The sequence below is a fragment of the Chinchilla lanigera genome, unplaced genomic scaffold, assembly GCF_000276665.1.
Source record: "Chinchilla lanigera isolate Chin_1 unplaced genomic scaffold, ChiLan1.0 scaffold00063, whole genome shotgun sequence".
Lineage (NCBI taxonomy): Eukaryota > Metazoa > Chordata > Mammalia > Rodentia > Chinchillidae > Chinchilla > Chinchilla lanigera.
The window spans coordinates 9,497,801-9,519,213 of record NW_004955464.1 but is presented as its reverse complement, the minus strand read 5'-3'; the positions used below and the strand labels follow the sequence as shown (position 1 = coordinate 9,519,213).

General features: G+C 36.2%; 1 protein-coding gene across 3 annotated transcripts in view; it reads right to left on the bottom strand.

The window, feature by feature from the left end:
* The window catches only part of Agbl4 (ATP/GTP binding protein-like 4), a 1,347,784-nt gene that overhangs the window by 675,971 nt on the left and 650,400 nt on the right, over positions 1-21,413 (bottom strand). For all 3 annotated transcript variants that reach the window (XM_013521735.1, XM_005398626.2, XM_005398625.1), the window contains exon 4: positions 20,718-20,812. In XM_013521735.1, the coding sequence (XP_013377189.1) occupies positions 20,718-20,812 (95 nt within the window). The remainder of the gene's footprint in view (positions 1-20,717; positions 20,813-21,413) is intronic.

Here is a 21,413-nt window from a genome sequence, read left to right as displayed (position 1 = left end):
TTTTGCCTTTTTGAGACAGGGTCTCGCTACACAGTTCAGGCTGGCCTTGAGCACACTTTGTAGTCCAGGCTGGTCTTGAACTCACCATGGTCCTCCTGCCTCAGCCTTCCGAGTGCTGAGATTACAGGCATGCACCACCAGGCCCGGCCTATATTTTAATTTTTTTTTTTTTTTTGATACCGGGAATCTAACTCATGACCTCAGGTTTGCTAGGTAAGCACTTCTGCTGCTGAGCTATATCCCCGGCCCCTCTGATAGCTCCTGAATATTCTCCCTACATATATCATATGGTTTCAATCAATGGCAGTTTCTGCAGCTTCCATTATTTGGATAATAAGTGATAAATTTCCTAAAGATGAACTGTGGGAGGAACAGGCTTCTTGGGGTGTTGTTGTTACTGTGTATGTGGAAGGCAGTGTTTGGCCATCAGCAATATACTTATGTAAAAATAACCCTGGATGGCATGGAATCTTCCAAATCCCTGCTAAGATTCCTAAACATTCTTAAGGCTGATTCCTATTTGTTCTCAAGAGCACTCAGCATTTCTCGCTGTGCTTGCTGGGCAGTTTCTCCATTCTTCTTCAGGTGCTCTCGCTATGTCTAACTTTAAGGAAGAAACTCCATCACTGAATTCTCAGAGGGTCCCTCTCTTTGCCCAGATTTTAAACTGGAAGACATTCCCCTGCCATCAAACACTGCCCTCAGAAACAGTACCTCTTTCCTCAAGTTTCATTTTCTCTGGGTTTCAACTCATCTTTTTTATCTTCACCTCCACTGCCTTTCCTTAAGCTTCATTCTCTCTTATCCACATTACCAAAGTAGTTGTCTCAACTTCCTGTGCCCATTATCATTTTTCCCTGGTTCCCCCAGGGGAATGGAACTCTTCTTCCATCTCAAAACTAACATTACTCTATTGGGTTAATATTACCCCTTAGTTATTGCAGAGTGATCAGTTCCGCAATCTTCCAAATGAGTGGACAGTGAAGCCTAAATAAAAGTGACAAATGGAATGATTTCAGAGCTCTAGCAGGATCAAAACCATCTCACAGACTTTGAGATTCTCTCTGGGATAAGACCAAGATCTTCTCTAGGGCGTCCTAATTTATTTAATTATCAGAACAAGGGGAGGGAATACTCAAGAAGAATGGGAACCACTCAAAGACTTCTCCAAGTAAGGCATTATGTTAATTTAAGAGAGCTACGTTAACTTCAGGAAAATCTCCACCCAGGAGTGAGATGCCTGAGGCTACAGTCTTTATCCAGTTGAAGCTGGAGTCCTTAGTTGAGGTTGGTATCCTTAGCTGTGTAGCTACACAAAGCCTTGTCTTTAAGGCTTTATGGCTTCACCTGCCATTATAGGCCTCAGTAGGGACCAGTTACTCACAAAGATTTGCTTACTATGAGTCCACCACCCATCTCCAGACAAGGGGCCAAGGCTTTGGACAGACTCACAAGTAAACAAGGAAAGCCAGCTGGCTAATTTAAGTCCTACTCAGAACACACTTTGTAGTGGTCCCCATCATTACTCCATTCATACTGATTCAAACGGGGCTTGGGATTTAGCTCAGCGGCAAAGCGCCTGCCTGGCAAGCGCAAGGTCGTGAGTTCGGTTCCCGGTACCGGAGGGAAAAAAAAAAAAAAAAACATACTGATTCAAACATGCAAATATGAAAATTTAACTTGGTTGATTAAAAAATCAGGACTACTCTTAATCAAATGCTAAGGAGAAGAGAAAAGGAATACACAGTATTTTTTATCATCTACATTTTGTCATCCTCTATGCTCAGAAAAAAAGTATGTATATATATCCTATATCCTCATAATTTATCCTGAGGAAACTAAAGTTCAGGGGCTTTACATAATTAGCCTGAGGTCACATGGCCACTAGATACAGTACAAAACATCTGAGATATGCAGGCATATATTGACCTTTATAATCTTGTATCAATTCTAGATTCTGAAGGTACAAAGATGAATAAGTTATCTGACCATCTCTGACCCTAAGAAACCCACAATGAAGAAACCCACACTAATAGCAAATTACAATATAATGTGGAAAATGCAATGCTAAGCAGTAACGTTAGAATTTGAATTTAAATCTCTCCTAGTTAGGCCACTGTTTGCCTCTAGCTGACAATCTTTATAAATATAAAAGCCTTTTAAGTGTTAAAAATTTCTTTAAACTTTCTTTTTGCAGCGGGGGGGGGGGGCAGTTTCCGGTATCAGGAACCGAACTCATGACCTCGCGCTTGCCAGGCAGGCACTGTGCTGCTGAACTAAATCCCTGCCTCTTCCTTAAACTTTCTAATAAGAATATTCCTCTTTTGAGTTAAGAACCACATAATGGCAAAAAGCCACAATGAGGCCAAGAAAGCTTTCAAATGAACTTGCTTTTATTAATCACAACAGTACCAATGTCTAATTGAACACATCTTTGTGAGATACACTATTGGTTCAGAGTATAGACAGTAAATATATAGCTACGTCTGCACTTGAGGTTCCTTTCTAATAACCCATATCTTCTCCTGGTTTCTTAGCTCATTCATTAGAAATGCATACCTGCCTTATAACTTTCTCTCCCATACTATACCCCTAACCTGGTTCTGCACTGTTGACAAACAGGAAGCCAGGGAGTAACATTCTGGTGTGAAAGTGAGGTAAGTGTGTGACTTGGTAGGGCCTTCAAGAGGAATGAGAAGTCTTCCGCTTCTTCTCTAAACTAGCTAGATATTCATACACAAAAAAGATTGAGGTAAAGAGGGAGAAGAATATGATTTCTTAGGGGTTGCTGTGTACTAGTTATATAATTTACAACCTTAAAATTTTTCAGTAGAATCTTGCCTCCCCCAATTTTAGCCTAAGTTTTAGTATTTTCCTTCCTCTACCCCATTCATAGTATTCTTTTTTTTTTTTTTACCTGAATATACTTTGCTCTTTTTTGTACAAATCCCTTTTGTGAAATTCTGCCTGGAAAACACATGACCAGTTCCCTTTTCGTTACCCCACTGAATTCTAGACTTCTAGATCTTTCTCCTCTCAGATGTTATTCTCAAATTAGGCAAGAAGTTATTCTCTCCTCTGTACTCCCACCTCATTTGATTTACCATTCCTTAGAGCACTGAGCACATTATATGATGTTTGTTTATCTATGTATCTTTGTCATTAGCCTGTGCTTTTTTGCTGCCTGGGACTGAACCTCATTTCTCTGAAGTCCTTAAGTATCGCGCTTGGAACATAGTCTCCACTCAATAAAAAATAGTTGAGTGAATATCTTTGGTAAGACATGCCAAATTCTCTTCTAAAATTGTTAGCTTAGAGTTTGATGAATAAATTATAGCTCTTGTCCTGTCATTAGTTCCTTAAAATCTACTCATCTGTTGAGAATTTCTTAAAAGCCTAGGATACTAATCTTGAAAGAGATCCTAAAGTCCTCTAATCCATTTCCCACTAGGGTAAAAATCCTCTTATTATGATCAGGAGTCACTAATTCTCAGATTATATAGTACTATAATACGAAATTCACTACCATATAAGGGAATTCAATCATTCCTTAGAGATATGACTCATTAGGAATGTCAAACTGTATCTATCATTTTCCCTACTGATTCTGTTTCTTTTCTCTAATGGTATTTGTGTGTATTTTCTCCTTTTATAGATCCTTTCAGCTATTTGATGACAGACTGAAAAATTAAGTATCACTTAAAGCATTCTAGGGCCTCAGAAATCCATACTGGTTTCAAGATCAAGCAAAGAAGATTTAGCTGTAGAAGCAGCTGGAAGAGCAGTCAACTTCAGTGACTAAGAGATTGGTAAACTTGGGCCACCAGGAATCCAAGTGAGCAAAAAAGATTGAAACTTACATCTCAATTCCCCTACTTCCAAGCCAGGTGTGAATCCAGGCAAATCACAACCTCTCAGAGATTGTGTTAATTGATCTTTAAATACACATGTAAACCATGCCATAGGTTTGCTGTGTTTTAAAGACTAAGTGAATGCATATCATAAGAGGGAGGTCCTGATTCATTGCTAATGGTCAGACTACAGCTGTTAAAGCTAATTACTAAGGGTTTATTGACACTCTTTTGTACACTAAATATAAAAAACACAAATTAAAATCACATGCTTGCTGAGCTAACATGGCTCATAGTTAGGAACAAGGTGTATTGAATGCTAAAGAACACTTGCAGAAGGGTCTGGAAATGAATTTAGAGATCTCCCTGGGCAGTGCATCCAATCTAAAGGATTTTATATTACTATAAACCATGAAGGACACCATCCTGGATTAATAAAGATTTTTGTTTCAAAAGAAAACAACCAAAATAAAAAGTAATGAAATGTAAACATTATAACTGGGTCTAAAGGTCACACTCAACTCTTAGATAATGGGATTCCCTCTCAACATCCTCTACAGGTGATAGAGTACCCAGTGCTTTCAGAGATACCCAAATCCTCATTCAGTGCTTCTGACTCCTTGAAAGCACAAGTTCATACCAAACCACAAATAAAATTGTCTGGTTTTTGTTTCTTGCTTTTTGATTTATTTATTTATTTTTGTCTTTTTGAGACAGGGTCTCACTATGCAGTTCAGGCTAGCCTTGAGTGCACTTTGTAGCCCAGGTTGGCCTCAAACTCACAACAATCCTCCTGCCTCAGCCTCCCAAGTGCTGGGATTACCGGCCTGCATCACCACACCCGACCCATTCATTTAAGTGGCTTTAACATCTGCAAGACAGTTTTTTTTTTTTTAAAGAAAATATTTAATTTCTTCAAAAGATAAAATTAAAATACGGAATTTTGAAAAAGAAGATACACTATCAACAGCCATGTAGTCTTTCTTTTGCACAATAGTCCCCATAGTTTGGTGGCATTTTACCAATTACAATTCATATCTTATTTATTATCTTATTTATGATGCCCAGAGATATTCTGTGAGGAAAATACCTTCATCTTGTGAGAGTCTATATTTTCACATTACATATTTATTTTGAAGTGGAATTCTACCTTATAATCAACATAATATTTTCTTTATCCTGAAAAGTTGATAGATCAGTGTAAATCTTATTGTGCAATCAGTATACCTTAGCAACAAAATACATTTTCTTTCTCTTTTAGAGATATTAGAAACTAGGTTCCAGGTAAACTCAATGATACAGAGCAAATGAGTGAGAGAAACAGAACAGCATTACCTAAGTCTTACATTCAGAGTATTGCTTTTTCAAAAAACTCAGCAAGCATTGATCTAGCCTTAAAAGATAGGATTACTCTTCCTTAAAGAAAATCAAAACTTTTCTTGAATCTTATGATTAGAAAAAACACTCTATCAACCAAAACTATTGTTTGATTTATGATCCAGTTCCAGAGCCTGAAATTTGCATCCCTGTCTTTTCCTGGTCTATATAAGCAGCCTCCAATACAAAGCCCTTATTATGTGTGTCTGTAGGTGTATATTATAATTTTATTCCCCACTTTATTCCACAAGGATACTGAGGTGACCTAAGGAAATTTACACCATAAAAGTTTAAATTTAAAGAATACAATATAAAAATGAAGATTAGAACAATAGGTCAAAGCCAGAAGCAAGAAAAATAAAACATAATAGGGTAGGTCTTAAGGATCTGCAGTATATAGAGATACTGTTAGGTTATAAACTTGATCTGAGTTTTCTGACAGCCACGGCAAAAGCAAAGACACATATTATGTGTATAAAACTCAGCTAACCTCATCTGAGAAAACAAAATTCACTTCCTAAAATGAGCTTTCATAGAGCTACCTATTTGGAAATTGGTACAGGCTATGATCAGTACAGTTGTAAGGGCAAATACACAAACATTTTCTGTAAGGTTGTTTTTAATGATGGTTCTGGATAAAATGTTACAACAGTAGTGGATCTGTTGTTTTGTTTGTGAAGAAATTACCTTCATCATGTAAAAATCTGATCTCTGTGAAAGCCAACTGTACATGAGAACAAACAGTTCAAAATACTCTGTCCAAGTACATAGCTTCTTTTTGTACATATTGATTCAGTAATAATTTCTGCAATTTCCTGAGGAATGAATGGACTGTACATTCTCCAAATAACCATCCCAAAGTACTGTTTTACAAAGTAACTCATTCTGATAATTAGTAGATAATAAATAGTCTGGTTTTGGCCATGGTCTAAAGTACACACTGTGTATTCCCATCTGAGGGGAGACCTATACCCTCAAACAAGCAGGGCTGAGTTCCACAGGCTGAGAAATCTAAAAACAAAAACAAAAAACACCTCACTTACCATGGATATCCTGATATCCATGTGAAGAGTATTCCATAGGTGAGGGCTTATGGTAGCATCTAGTAATCACATTTGGCTGCTAATAACTTTTAATATATTAAATATTAATTTTTGAGCTGAATCCAAACAAACTTGAGCCTTGAAAACAGAGTATTCAGAAAAATGAATTTTCATGAATCAATGAGGAGAATCCAAGAAGATCTTAATATTAAAGCCATAAATTTGAGGATGAAAGGTTGGATACCTGAAAACACGAAGAAAAGGAAACAACCAATATGAGGTGAGAATCATAAGAGGTGAGGAAGAGAGTTGTGATAGTATAATGAGGAAAAGAGAGGCTTTATTGGTGAAATTAGCAGTAATGTCTTTCTTGGGCTGTTTCACCGGATACCCTAAGACTTCCCACTAGGAATGTGCTTGAAGAAAACCTAACATCAAGTATAAAAGTGTTTTTAGGGCAGCTGCTTCTTAACTTCAGCTCCTTCTCCACCGTTTTGTTACCGCTGATCCTCTATTTTGCCTTTGAAATGACTTCTTGTAGACTGACTAACTTGTGAGGCCAATGCAAAATGAAAACGTAGACATCCTGTTCTAAAATTTTTAACAATTTCAAGATGGCTATAGCAGAACATTAAACAACCATGAGGCCCTTCTAAATGTAGGGACTTATGTGTCTGCCCAGGTCACATACTCACGAGCCTGGATTCCTGCTGTACCCTGTATCTAGGCATCTATTAATTGAGTACATTTGAATTGAATCATTAGCACTCCTTGCATGTTACAGGAAATACTTTTAGACAGTTTTGCATCAGTTATTCACCATCTTTTCCTATGCTTCCTCTTTTGCTTGATCTCTGTCCACTGATTCTAATGGCAATGTGTATTAGTGATGATGAGGATTGCAGAGAGCAAGTATGGCGATGAGGAGGAAAGTGGTAAGAATACTTTCAAAAGTCGTGGCTTAAGCCGGAGGACCAGATTTGGAGAAGCTTTGTTCCAGAGATGCAGACCCAAAGAGGCTCACTTTTGTTTGGTGAGTAAGAGTGCCACAAAGGTTTAGCCTGCGTTGATGATTTTGCTGAGTTTTTTTGCATACCAGAATTTTGTGTTTAAAATTTAGAATTAGTGTTGCCTGAAATGAACTGAATCACTACCCCAGAAAAACTCATCAAACAACTTATAAGCCAGGCTAGGTATGAAGTTAGTGGTAGTGTTCTTGCCTAGTATGTGGGAGGCCCTATATTCAACCCTAAACTCTCCAAAATAAAAAACAAAACTAACAAAAATTTCTCTTTTGAGTTGTATCAAATCCTCAGTTCTCTGCACTTTCACTAGTCTAGCTACTTCCTGATCTTTATCTCTTTATGGAATCATTATGTGGTCCTCGGCTTCATTTAACTTTCCTGAATCTCAATTTCCCTATTAATGGGAAGTATATTCCCACAATGTGAAGTATATTTGCTATACTAGCAAAGTCCAAGACGAGAATCAATACGGTTTCCTCAAAGTACATGTTCATAAATTTTTGGTTAAACCAACATAAATCTGTATTGTTGACACTGTCTGTGAAGCCTGAGTCTTCTTCCTCATGTGAAAGTTTATTTTTAAAGAGGGTGTGCAACCCTTTAAGGGACTTCACCTACCTGTGAGAAAACAGAAGCAAGTTAAGAGAGGCACAAGAGAGGAAAAGGAGCTTGAAAGCTCACATATCAAGACTGATTACATCAAACTTCACAAGGCCTTGGAATTCAACACTGTCAGGATTCAATTCCTCTCAGGAGATAGTCAAAGTAATGAGGGTATGGAGATGTGTCATAAAATCTCTGGTATTCAAAATACAAAAGGTTCAATTAGCAGAGGGGGAGGTCAAGTTGGGATAGGGTGGCAGGAAATTGTTAACACTGAACCTTCTAATCAAATCTGTGTGTGCGTGTGTGTGTTTGTGGTAGGTCCAATGTCTGAAAAGTATTATATACATGTGGTTGTGTGCCCATTTGTAAATAAACACTTGTATATGAGATCTCTAAGAGAAGACAGAGGAAACACTATGAAAAGAAAAACAAACATATGATACAAAATAGGACAGCAACAAAAAATGAGAAGGGCCTTAAGACTCACACTGATTTCTTCTGTTCATTCATTTGGACACTTGACAAACTAGAATTTATTGAGCACTATGTGCAAACTACTCAGTGCCAAAAGGTATACCAGGAGGAATTATGCACAAATATTCTTTTCAATATTAGAGTAACTTAAATTTCTTTTCTTTGGCACCGGACTATAACTTCATCAAAAGTAGATATTATAATAGAAAACATCAATAGAGGTGAACTGACAGTGAAGAAATGAGAATTTTTGTCTTGTTTTAGGATGCTTTGTTTAATATCCCATTTTTCAAAAGGAACAGGGTTGGAACTGCAAAGTCATAGAGTATTTAGCTCATTCCACTGATAGCCAGAACAAACACCTAAAGAAGTAGTCAGAGAAACCATTATAAAGCCTTCTAGTCAAGCAAATTAATCACAGAGTTCTGTTGTAATCCCAAAGTGGAACTTCTTAAAACTGATCCCACTTACCTTAACAAGGATGGGCTCTCTGGGTGGAGCAAAGTTAGACAAGCTGCCAATTTGGCTTTTGTAAAGCATTCCCATGTTGACACAGCTCACAGAATTAAGTTAATTGGGAGTTGATTTTTAGCAAACAAACTTTGGTGTGTGCTCTTTGAAACATAAGGAAATTCTCACAGATTATAGAGTTTTCCCAGACGAAAGCTCCATATGCTTGGAGTGCAAAAGCTAGTGGCCACCAAGAATTATACTTGACTCTCACATGCAGCCTGCAGACAACCAGTCCAGGACCAAGGCATTCTGGGAGGCACTGATTAAAGGTTCAGTACAAAAACACTAATAGATCTTTTGCAAAAGGAAGGGATCAAGAGATGAATTGAAAGGAAGGAATGAAGATGAAAAAAGAGTTAAGATGTGTTATGTACACATACCAACTCCCTAAGAAGGATGCAATGATTATATACTGCAAACATGTACCAAGAAAAAAATAAAATCACCAACAGCAACAAAACAAAAACACTAATCACCTTGAGAACTGGATTCATCTCAGCACTGGAATTACTAAATACTTCCAAAGTGTTAGGCTTTTGTGGAAGTCTTCTGTTGGTGTTGTTTCTTTTAATTCCCAAGATAGCGTAAGTTGTAGTTTACAAATAGAAAATCATGGCTCAGAGAGATTAGGTAGCATGTCAATCTTAAGAAAGTTAAGAGAGCTAGAAAACAAACCCAAGTCTATCTATAACAAAGTCTATACATTTTTTTCCTTTTCAGGAGCTTCAGGTAGTGCAAGAGTAAGCAAAATCAGTCTATTAGTGGCAAACACTTTTCATTACCTCATAATTCCAGCCTTAATATACAGTGAGATCAAATGCAAAATACCAAAATCCTGAAAATCAGCACATGCATAATACTTAACTTCAATAAATGTTTATCATAATAAAAGGAATAAGGTTCATAAAAGTACTATCTAGGGAAATTATATGAAATATTTTATTTGCTAAAATATGTTTAATACTTAATGATCTGTTCTATAATTATGCATGCTAAAGTTGTCTCTTCTAACATCATGCTACTTCTGTAGAAGTGGCCTGAACCATCACCCACATCTTAACTTAGAACAAATCTTTATCCTTGATTTCTCTCCTGACATCAGGATTTATGGGTCCAACTGCCAGATAAACACTTTTACCTAAATGTTTCATAGGCTGTCATCCAAAAATGGACAAAATCATTTCTTTGTCTCATCTCAGACCTGCTTCACCTTTACTATCACCTATCATTTTATCTTTTTTTGCAGATAGCAGCATCTCCTACTTTATCCCCTAAACATCTAACAGTCTCCTCAAACTTCTAGTTAATACTTTTCAATCACCAAATCCTGCCTTAAGTTCCAATTTGTACTTATATATATATATATATATATATATATATCCTTTAACATTTTCTTGGTCTCTTTGGGAGACTATAATAAAGTACATTTACTAGATATTTTATAAATACCAGAAATTTATTTCTCATAATTTCAAGCAGGGCAAGTCCAAGATCAATGTGTTGGCAAATTCAGGGTCTACAGAAGACTCATTCTCTGGTACCTACTAGCTGTAGCCTCACAACAATTAGAAGTTACAAGGCAAGTATCTAGGGCTTCCTTTATAAGAAAACTAACCCCATTCATTAGGGCCCCACCCTCATCATCTGAGCCCCTTCTGCCCAAGCCCGCACCTGCTATTATCATCCTTGTTGATTAGGTTTCAAGATGTGAATTTTGATGGGACACAAACATTCAGACCACAGCAGTAATGCTGAAAACATTTTGTGACTATACATTTGTGTTTATGATTATTCAAACAGTGTGTTCACTTTGTCAGAATACCAATTTCTAACAGGACAACATCTTTTTTTCACATCATTTACTCTCTGTACCAATAGCACTGCCTGTTACATAGATGCAAAGGATGGATAAATCTATTTCCTTGTTCTCCCTGCTGCTATACTCCTGCTTTAGACCTTTATTCTTTACCTAAGATATCGTAAGTCTCCTGGCTAGTCCTCAACCCATCAAAAATGTCATTCTCAGTGTTTCAGACTGTTAACTTTCTTAGGTACATAGCTGATCAATGATCACATCCTTTTTAGCCCCAACTGAGAGACAATTCACCCAAACAGATCAACGGTATTCTGTATCATGAAGTAAGAAAATGTATATCTAAATCCAGTAGACTTTCTTAGATTATTTAGCATAAGGACTATGAAAGGTAACAACAAAAATAGAACAGAGTAAATAGAATGAAGAGTGATAGAATAGGGGTTGTCTAAAGTTTGTAATAGGATGACTAGGATAGATGCCATTAAGAAATCCGGGCAGTCAAAGGAGGTGAGGGAATTGGCTATATGAGTATCTGAGTTGCTACATTTCCATCGAAAGAGAACAGCTAGTATGGCAGAACCTACAATAAAGTTTATCTGGCATATCTGAGGAACAGCAGAGACCAATGCAGCTGGATCACTCTGAGTGAAAGGGATAGTATCAAAGGTCTGAGGAGAGTGGAGGTGTGCAAAGATCTGACTGTGCCTTAATAGGATCATTCTAGTGGTTATATAAAGAATAGACTATGTGGATCCAAGGGTAAAATGGGGGGGGCGCTTAGGGGATTATTAATACAGTTCAGGAAGAAAACTGATGGTTTAGTTCAGTTCAACCATATCCATAGGGCACCAACTGTGTTTCTGGCTCTCTCAGTGCATAAAAAAAGAATGTCGTCACCTTGAGAAGTTCATAGTCAGCAGTCTGTTCCTAACCTAATTTCCAGCCTCATGACCTATCAAAGGACACAAGAACTTTTCATCTTCCCTGTTCCCAGCACAAAGTATTACACGTAGCCTAAATTAGTCAGATTTTCCAAACACGTCATGTTTTCTCATGACTCTGTAATATCCTTCCCTTTGCTTGGACATATATTGCTCCAGCTTGCTAAGCTCACAAATTTTAACTCCTCTTTAAAGATCCAACTCAAATGCCACAGTTTCAGTGAAGTTTTTCCAAACAACCTTTGCAGAATGGTCACCCTTGTCTTTTCTTCCTTAGTAGTTTGTGAATAATGCCAATCCAGGTACTTTATAGATTCCTAAATGACTGTAAATCACAAATACTATGACTTATTCAATGTCTGCATTTATCAAAACTCTTTGTCTTCATTAGGTTTTCACTAAACACATGGAAAAAGTTAAAGCAAAAGAATTTCTTTTAAAGGGAGTGAGGAAGGAAAGACTTAATACAGCCATTTTTGAAAGGTTGCCAACCTGGTCTAGAAACACTATTTGCATAAGGTCTTTTTTAAAAAAGACAACGGGGAGCAAGTATAGTAAGAACCATTCAGGTTCCAAGCATATGCTCAGTTAAAGTTCCACTTCAGAACTGACCATGGAAATTAGGGTGGATGATACCAGTGGCAGGAGTCAGTCATATATAAAATTCCTCTGATCAGAACAAGTATCCAGATTCCTTGATCAGATTCAAAGGAATTTCAGTGGTTAGGTTCTTACTTTTAATGGTATTTTAGTCAGGGTTTGCAAGGGACAAGATTTAATAAAGGATGCAAAATTTATAGGATTATTTTATAATATTCACCCAAAGAGTCAAATTCAGAAAAGTGCAGGAGATCTGTCCATGCACAAGAGACCCAAAGAATCCAGCTGAGGGCATGGATCCCATGGCAATGTTCTGCATGAGTCCAAATGAAGACCTAGAGACCATGACAATGTCTCATGCAAGTCTGTATCAAGGATGTGTGCTGGGAAGGACCACATGCCAGTGGTGGAAGCTAGAAACTCTGTGCCAGTGGGGTGAAGGATCTGTGCCACAAGGCTGAGAGATCTGCACTGAAGCCAGGAAGCAATGTTCAAGGTAAGGAACAGAGCTTCCCAAAAAAGAACCACAGCCATCCTCAGGGACTGCGAGGACTCAAGCTCCTCTGACAATGAGAATGAGTTCATATCAGAAAAAAACAGCATGACAAGCTTCTCCAGGAGAATCAACTGCACACCACCTTCCCTTCCAGTTCTCCTTTTATGCTGTTGGTAACACTCCTCAAGTGGGCCTTCCATGCCCACTACCACACTGATTCAGTTCAGCTGGGTGTTACAAGTTGACCATTAGTTAATCCACCACAGATGGCTACTTGTGCTGAACTAGAAAGCATGAGTAAACAGCCCAGGTGTGGGAGTAGCCCAGCATTGGATGGGGTTGGATGCCATAGCATTAAGCCAGTGAGAGGGCTGAGGAGAGGCTGAAAGACTCTGGGAAACTAGTCAGGTATGGCTATGGTAAAGGTAAGGTCTAAACTAAAGGCAGGTTAACAGGGAAGGGTGATGCCAGAGGGTGACTCATTCCCCCTTATATCACTTCATACTACATGGAAACATAATCATAATCATTTTTTATAGAAACAAAAATTGAGGGACACAGGTGCTAAGCAACTAGTGTAGAACCATGTTAATACCAAGTAGTTTCCGTAGTTGTTACCTGGGTTTGTCTGCTGATCTCTTTCTGTGTAGGACTGAAGCTATTCCTGGAGAAACTCAGTTTAGGATAATTGACTCTGGCCAGAAAAAAGTTTTGGACACAATTCTGCCCTTGCTACACTTCTCTGGGCAAATCATTTCTTCTCTGTAAGCCTGGTTTTTATTATTTTTTTCTTTGGAGAGTTAAGATCGGGTGATTTTTAAAATTGTCCTCAAATTCCTAAATTCTGTGATATTTCCTAAGAGTTTTAAAGATTCTCAACCTAAACTCTTATATGCTTTTTACATATACAACACACTGTCTTAATAAGCACAGTATAAAGAATATTTTTATACTATCCAGTTTGGAAAAAGAAGTTTAACAAAAGGTAGAACCTCCAGGGACTTTATCACTGTTGATTCATGCAGAACCATATATCTCCCCCACATTTAATGTCTCATCTTTATTTTGTCAGAAAAACTAACCCTCCACTAAGCAAAAGAGAACTGTCTTTATCTTCCACAATTTACTCTTTTTAATTCTATTTTGGTATTTCAGTCGCACTAAAGAAATCTATTCAACATGTAATTGAAATAAATATAATAGAAATATTAAAATAAAACTAATATTCTTCCTAATATATTCACTTTAATTGTTCTTTTTATTCTCACCAGAGTGAGTGGGAGGTAATCCCTTCTATTTCAGTTACCTCTTCTTTAAACGTCTGGAGTTTTATAATGTGCTACTTGATGAGCTTAGTTTTTTTAAATTTTTTCCTCTAATATTAAAGCATATCTGCATTCAAATTAACTCATTTTATTGTTCCTAATACATTTGATCATATGCCAGAGAGCAAAAAGTATTCTGTTTATGACTCAACTATCCTTATTAATTCTCTCATCAAATTAAAGATTACTGAAGTGGATTGAAAAACCAGACATTATAATAAAAGTAACATTCATGGACAAGCATTAAGTTTTAGAGACAATGCAGGGTTTTTATGAAAAAGGAATACAGACACAAAATTTTTTCTCCAATCAGTAAATTGAATTCAGGGCTTTACATGAGCTAAGAAAGTACTGTATCACTGAGTTATGCTCCCAGCCCAGAACAGTAAAACTATAATACTATATAATATTTTGTTGGGTCACATAATTTTATTTTTCATCACAAGACAATAGCTCCATCTCTATATACAGAACCAGGAGCTCAGAAAGTTACATGAATTATTTGGTAGACCAAAAAATAAGTGGTAGACTGTGGCTTGTAGAATTTGGTTCCTGAATAAGTTATTGTCTGGGCTTAATGAGTTTGTCTTTTTCTAAATCTTCTATAATAATTAATCTTAATAACTATCATGAAAGACTTTTGGAAGTCTAAATTGTCAAATTAGACTTTATCCCAGATGATTTCACTAGACATACTGTCCTTTCCCAAGTTTGGAAACCATGGAGCACACCAGCAAACCTGCCTAGTTAGCAGCTACCAGGTTGTGGGGTTAGATGCAGGCTACTACCAAGGAAGATCTGTCTCAGATAGGCCAAATAACACTTACTCTTTGGAAGGGGAGGAGAATAAAGCACCTAAATGGCATCAGCAGCATCAGCCCTAATACAAAAGAAGCACCTGTGTATACTAATTTGCGTGTATGGTCTTGATGTGGCCTTTTGTAGTCCTGAATAAGACACATTCCTGTGAGTATCAGAATCTATATGCTCCCACTCATTTTTTCAGCCTGTCATATACCTTCATTTCTCTCATTTTTGAAATTTGACTGATTTGAGTTTCTATGATTATCAATAACATATAATGAATACACTGTATACAAATATTTCTCTATGATGTAGGTCTTTTATTATCATTTAAGTCTCAGAGAATTTTTTTCAAGGATTAAGACTCAAATTTTTACATTCCTATTCGTGATCTTTTTCTAGTACATTTTCTAACTCTTACAAAACTAAAACTACATGACCATTTGAATATATAATGTCATTATAAATTTTCATGTAAATGTTCAATTTTTCTTAGCAATCCATAACCTGTGGTAGAAATATTTAACTTTAACCTAAATGAAATACAGCTCTCTGTACTATAATTTTATACAAAAATGTTCATGGGTAATTGGCAGTCATATTAATGTTAATAATAAAACTGATTAAAGTGTTAGTGGAATATGCTAATTTGTTTTTTCTGGCCTTTGATTTTATCTTCTCAGCATTAACATAGGATCTTTTTACTCTTCTGTCTTTAAGTGTTGCCTCTCCAAGTTTTATTTCTGCCTTCTTACTCAGGAATTCAGTACCTAATTTGTCTCAGTTTTCTCAGGAAATTCCCAATTTAAACCTAAAGCCTTAACTCCTACATTCTAGGAAATTCCATACATTTCCAAGCAAAACAAGACAGTAGATGGCCACATAAATGAGGAGGTGTTCATGGAAAGGGTACGGCTAAGGGTCACATCAATCTAGGACAGAGTCCTGCTTCTGCCCATGATGAGGGTACTTGTGAGACCCTTCTCTGACCTTAGTTTCCTCACCAGTAAAATAAATGTAATAATTCCTGACTTTCACAGCTATTGTAAAAGTATCATATTGCAAAGTCATTTTTAGCAATAAAATATTATGTGATTTCTTCATACTATGAGGAAAATCAAGGCCTGGATCTACGCTCACTAGCATTTCCAGGCCACTAACTTCAGTAACCATTATTGCACATGTATGGCAAAAAAGAAGTCAAAGTTACTTACACCATACCATTTCTTAGGTCCTCAGAAACTAGTCCACTCCCTCCTCTTCTTTCCACCTTTCAGGGATTTCTATATTTGGTATTTAATGAAACAACTATTTTTAGGCATAATAGAAATAGGAGAAGTGCATCTACTATATTTTGTCCCAGAAACAGAGTGTATAATGCCTTACCATTTCTTCACTATGTCTCCAATATTTTTGAAAAATTAATTTTGTCACACTGATACCAGTATTCTTAAGATTTAAAACATACCTGAAAATAAAACCACAAAGGCAACTTTATAGCATCAAAATTTTTCATTTTTTCAATTCTTTTTTAAGAAAAGTTTGTGGATCAGACTTTATGCATGCTAGCTAAGTGCTCTACAAGTGTGCTATAACTTGAGCCCTTGAACAACAATCTAAAGCAAAGAAAAACATTATTATAAAATATGTATACACTTTCTGGACCAAACAGTATGGAACTTGTTTGTTATTTATTCAAAATAAGGGGGTTTAGAAAGTCATTTACACTTCAGATTAAGTCTAAAATGTCAAATAATTGAAAAATACAAGGTAGCAAAATGCCAACCAGGAGGTCTATCATCGATGTCTCCAACATTACCTTTAGTGGATAGATATTTTATTGAAATCATATCACCCACAGGAAAAAATAAAGCAAGGCCAACATGACAGTGTAAAGTGTGTTGTTCAAAGAATCACAACAATGTGAAAAGAATTTGGAAACAGACACTTCTATCCAGATTGCAATGATGCATTTTGTATTAAAGATTTTAAGATATGCCATTCACAGAAAAGTATTGAGTACATTTGATAAAATTGTCACTTTTATATTTCCCATTCTATTATTACCTTATAAAAATTAATGAAAAATATGCAATTTTTGGTCACCCTATATTTAAATAATTGGACCAGTAAGTGGTTAATTCAGATCTACCATAGGCCATACAACAACATGCTTCTCCCTGCTTCTTCAGGCCCATTCTCCCACCATCCCTGTGCACTGAATATTGGAAAAAAAGTATTAATTATGTAAATATTCCTAACCTCTATTGCTGTATAGGTGCAGATACAAGTCTCAGTTGTCTTGTAATACCAGCTCCAACCAGTGCCCAGCCCGTAATAAAACAGCCACAGGCACAGTGTTAGTCACTCTCAGTCACTGAAACAAAATATCTAAAGGAGGAGCGGCTTATTTAAATAGTTTATGGTTTCGGAGGATTCAATCCATGGTTAGTTGTTGCAAAGGCCAAAACGGCAAAGCAGAAGTGCATGACAGAGGAAAGCTGCTCCTACAAATGCAGCCAGGACAGAGAGAGAGAAGGGAGGAGCCACTGACAAGAATATATCTTTCCAGGTCACACCCCAATGACCTGCCTCCTTCAACCAGGTCTCACCTCCTAACATTACATTCAGCTATGAACTCATCACTGATTTAAACCAGTGATGAGTTTAGTGCCCAAATGATCCAATCATCTCATAAAATTCCTACTTCTAATCACATGGTACTTTAATAAAACACACTGTTAATATGAATGACATGGTTTCAGAAAGATCATGATATAGAATCCTAACCACAGTCCTTAATAAGTCTAATGTGTAAACAGAATTAGAATGAACTAAAAATAGAAAACTTCTGAATTTTCCACCTTTCACATTTGCTACTAGGTATTTTGACTTTTATCTTCTTAATATAGAATATCCTTGAATGTCTACAAGGACCTTCTTGTGATGATTTTTTTTATTTGCTTTCAAAAGCTAACTGATTTTCAGGAGAACTAAAACCTAAAGGCCTGGCATCAGTTACAGACCCAAGAGGAGACATAAGAAGGAATGATTTACCTTGAAAAGGTGAAGAAATATAGTTTTCCTAATTCACTATACATAAAATTCAAGTAATTTAGGAATTTTTGTGGAGGGAATATTTGGCATTGAACACAGGGTCTTCATACTAAGCTACATCTCCAGGACTTTTCAAATAATTCTTGATGCAATATCTTGCTAATTTGCCTATGCTGTGGTTGAATTGGTCTTCTTCCCTCAGCCTAATTTTGGAGTTTTAATGTTTATCTTTGGGTAAGAGTTTTTCTATAACTTACTTGGTATATCAAAGGAGTTATTGCTCTGAACAAGAAAAGTATCAATAACATCTTATTTTGTTATAGATGCTGCCTTGATACTGGGAAAGCTGGAATTAGGATGACTCTGGAAAAGATATTCCAACATTGGGATCTGGAAGGTATTTGTCTTGAGTTAGGCCACTATCTGAAATCCCAAATTATGACAGTGTTGGGAGCCAGTAAAATTTAATGTTCTGATAGTCAAATGGCCATGGCCACTTCTTTGTCTAGCCGAGAAACATTTGGGCTATGTGCTACTAACCTGTAGGTTCTGGAAAGTCCTTGGTAAAGAATAACAAAGGGGCAGAAAAAGTTCTCAGAGTAAAATGGTGGCAAGAAGAACAGTTACTACCTATAGAGGGTAATTAAACTTCTAAAATTAAAATTCCCTTGTTAGACATTTTTATCTTATATTCCAATATTTACCACAAGCCATAGTATATTAAGATGCTCAATAAATGTCTGTGAAGTAAAGAAATATCTACACATACAGTTTGAGAGGAAGCAACTATGAAGCAATGTATAGTTTTGTATCCAAAATCTAGGGATTGTAAAGTAACAGATAGGAAACATTAGATAAAAACATCTTGATCTGTTAGGGTACCTTATGCTTAACTGACTTGACACACTACAAGAAGCTCAGTTCTAAACCATTAGGCTATTTCAGAGTATTAGAGAAGCTCAGTCACTGCATAATGGTTGCTGAGAGTCTGGCAACACTGGATATGAGCACTAAGTTAATGCTAAGATACTGTGTTACAAATACAAGGTCTCTATAATATTTCAACATCTTGTCAGGTACCTTGACAAAGAGGACATAACTGATAGTCTGTGAAGAAACAAAAAGAACAAAATTAAATAGTTAAGGCCTGAATATTTTCAAAACAAGAGAGACAGAGACAGAGAGAAGCAGAAAAAAAGAGAGGCAGCTAAAGAGACAAAGAGTGGGAGAACTAACACTTCAGAAAAGGGGATTGTAATTATTATTGATGTATAAGATTTTAACACCTAACTTGAAAAATTGTGAAATGCTATTCTAAAGGGTCTCATGAACAGATCAAGATCAATGTCCTTTTACTGGTTTGAAATACTTATCTGTAATATGCTTATTCATAGATGAAAAAATATAAAAGAACAGAGAGATGGGTTCTATTATTATCTACTTGCAGTGGGTTCAGAGACTCAAAGCAAAGGACTATCATTTGCTATTGCTTGTCAGAAAGAAATCGAGAGAAGTTGAAGCAATTTAGTTCATCTGACGCAGCAAAGCAAAAAAACATGCCTGGGAGATATCTTTACCTTTTAATAAACAGTTTGCATTACCATCATCAAGTGCCTACACTTTTATAAACCTTAGCTTCTCAGTCTAACATTTGTAGAAAATTGCCAAGAATCATTTATACACAAAAGCAGAATTCAATATTTATGAATTGCTAGTTTTCTATAAAAATAGACATTTGGTGACTATCTTCTCACTAGTCATTAAAATTTGATCAGGGATCAAAGCTAGAATAATATTAACAATTCTTTGCCTTCATATAGTGTTTTAAATAATATTATTAATAATAGATGACATTTATTGAGCACTTAGCAAGTACCAGGCACTTTATGTATAAATTTTCATAAAGAATTCAGTTCAGCCCAATAAGAATTCACGTACCACCTACTGTGTGATAGATGAATGATACTTGGTTTCTATCTTTAAGGTCTCATTTTTTGTTGTACTCAGTAAGTGTTGGATGAAAACATGAATGAATGGATGGATGAATTGGTTGCAAAAGCAGCATGAGGTAATGCAAAAAACCACAGGCTCCTCCCCATGCCCTTGTCTGTGTTCTTCAGAAGTACTCTACCTAGCCTCAATTTTTTCACTTGTAATACCATATAATGATATTTAAAATCTCCCTTGCAAAAGTATATAAATAGTAAGAGCAAAAGTAAAGCATCAGACACACAAGGAGGTCTCAGTGAGTGGAGAACTGATTACTGTTACTATCACCATCACATTGTCATACTTATTAAGCAACCCCACCCAATCCCACCTCCTCACAATGGTGATGGGAAAAAAGAACTTTAAGTGAATATAAATACAATATCTATCTAAAAACACCACTAAAACTAAGCAAAGTAAGAGAAATCTACTAAACTATACTTTGCAATGTCCTCCTAGGCTACTATATATCATCTATGAATAGGTTAGAAGAAAAGAAAAAGAATTAACTTCAATTATTCTTACAATATATGATAATAGAAGACAACAGGAAAGAATTTACCAAATATCAGGCTCTAACTTCCCACATAATAGAATGTTGATTATTCCAAGTATTAGACCATAGTATCAGCTTTCTCAAAGAACAGTATCTAGCACCTAGGCAATGGCCATCCACAAATACATTTTACTTGTATTTGTTTGTTGACAGTAAGGCTGAGCCCCATTCATGTAAAAGATAAATTTGAACCCTGAGACAAATTTTTTAACCAAAAAGAGATCCCAATCTGTGGGTCACTTGCCATTTTGGTCTGCTAGTAGATTTCACCATAGGAGCCATCCCATCTCTGTAAAGACTCTTGGTTTTACTGAAGTTAACAATGTTGAAAATGACTCTCTGTAAAAGAAAGAGACACAAGTTCATCAGAACACTAAGTTATGTAAGTTGCCACTTTCTTATAATGTAGACTCATTACCAAAAGTATAGTAAGGATAAACAATGTTCATAGGATTAGTAAGTGTTTTTGTGAGCTAATCACAGGAGTCTAGAGATCAGATTCTTGTAGTACTAATAGGATAACTGTCTTCAAATCAATTAGCTTTGGAATCCTGGAACATAGAACCTAAAATGTGAGTATTAATTCCAACTCTATCACTCTATAGTGTATTGTGACTTTGTCAAGCTACTAGACATCTCTGTCTTGGTGTCCTGATTTGATAAATGAGAATAATAACAGTACCTAACTCATGCGGTTCTGAAGGAAATTAAAGAAGTTCATGTGCGTACAGTGTTTGGAATCTCATTTGGTCATGGAGTCTGCTCTGTAAGTTTTAGCTGTTCTTTGTGCCCTCTCTTTGGACTGACTTCAAATTTGCATGGAAATGAATAACGTTATCATTAGGGTACCAATACTACTTTTGTTTAGTAAAATTAAAGATAATAACAATACACAATTATAATTCCAAAATTCTTTAGTTACTTGGAATTCCTTTGACTA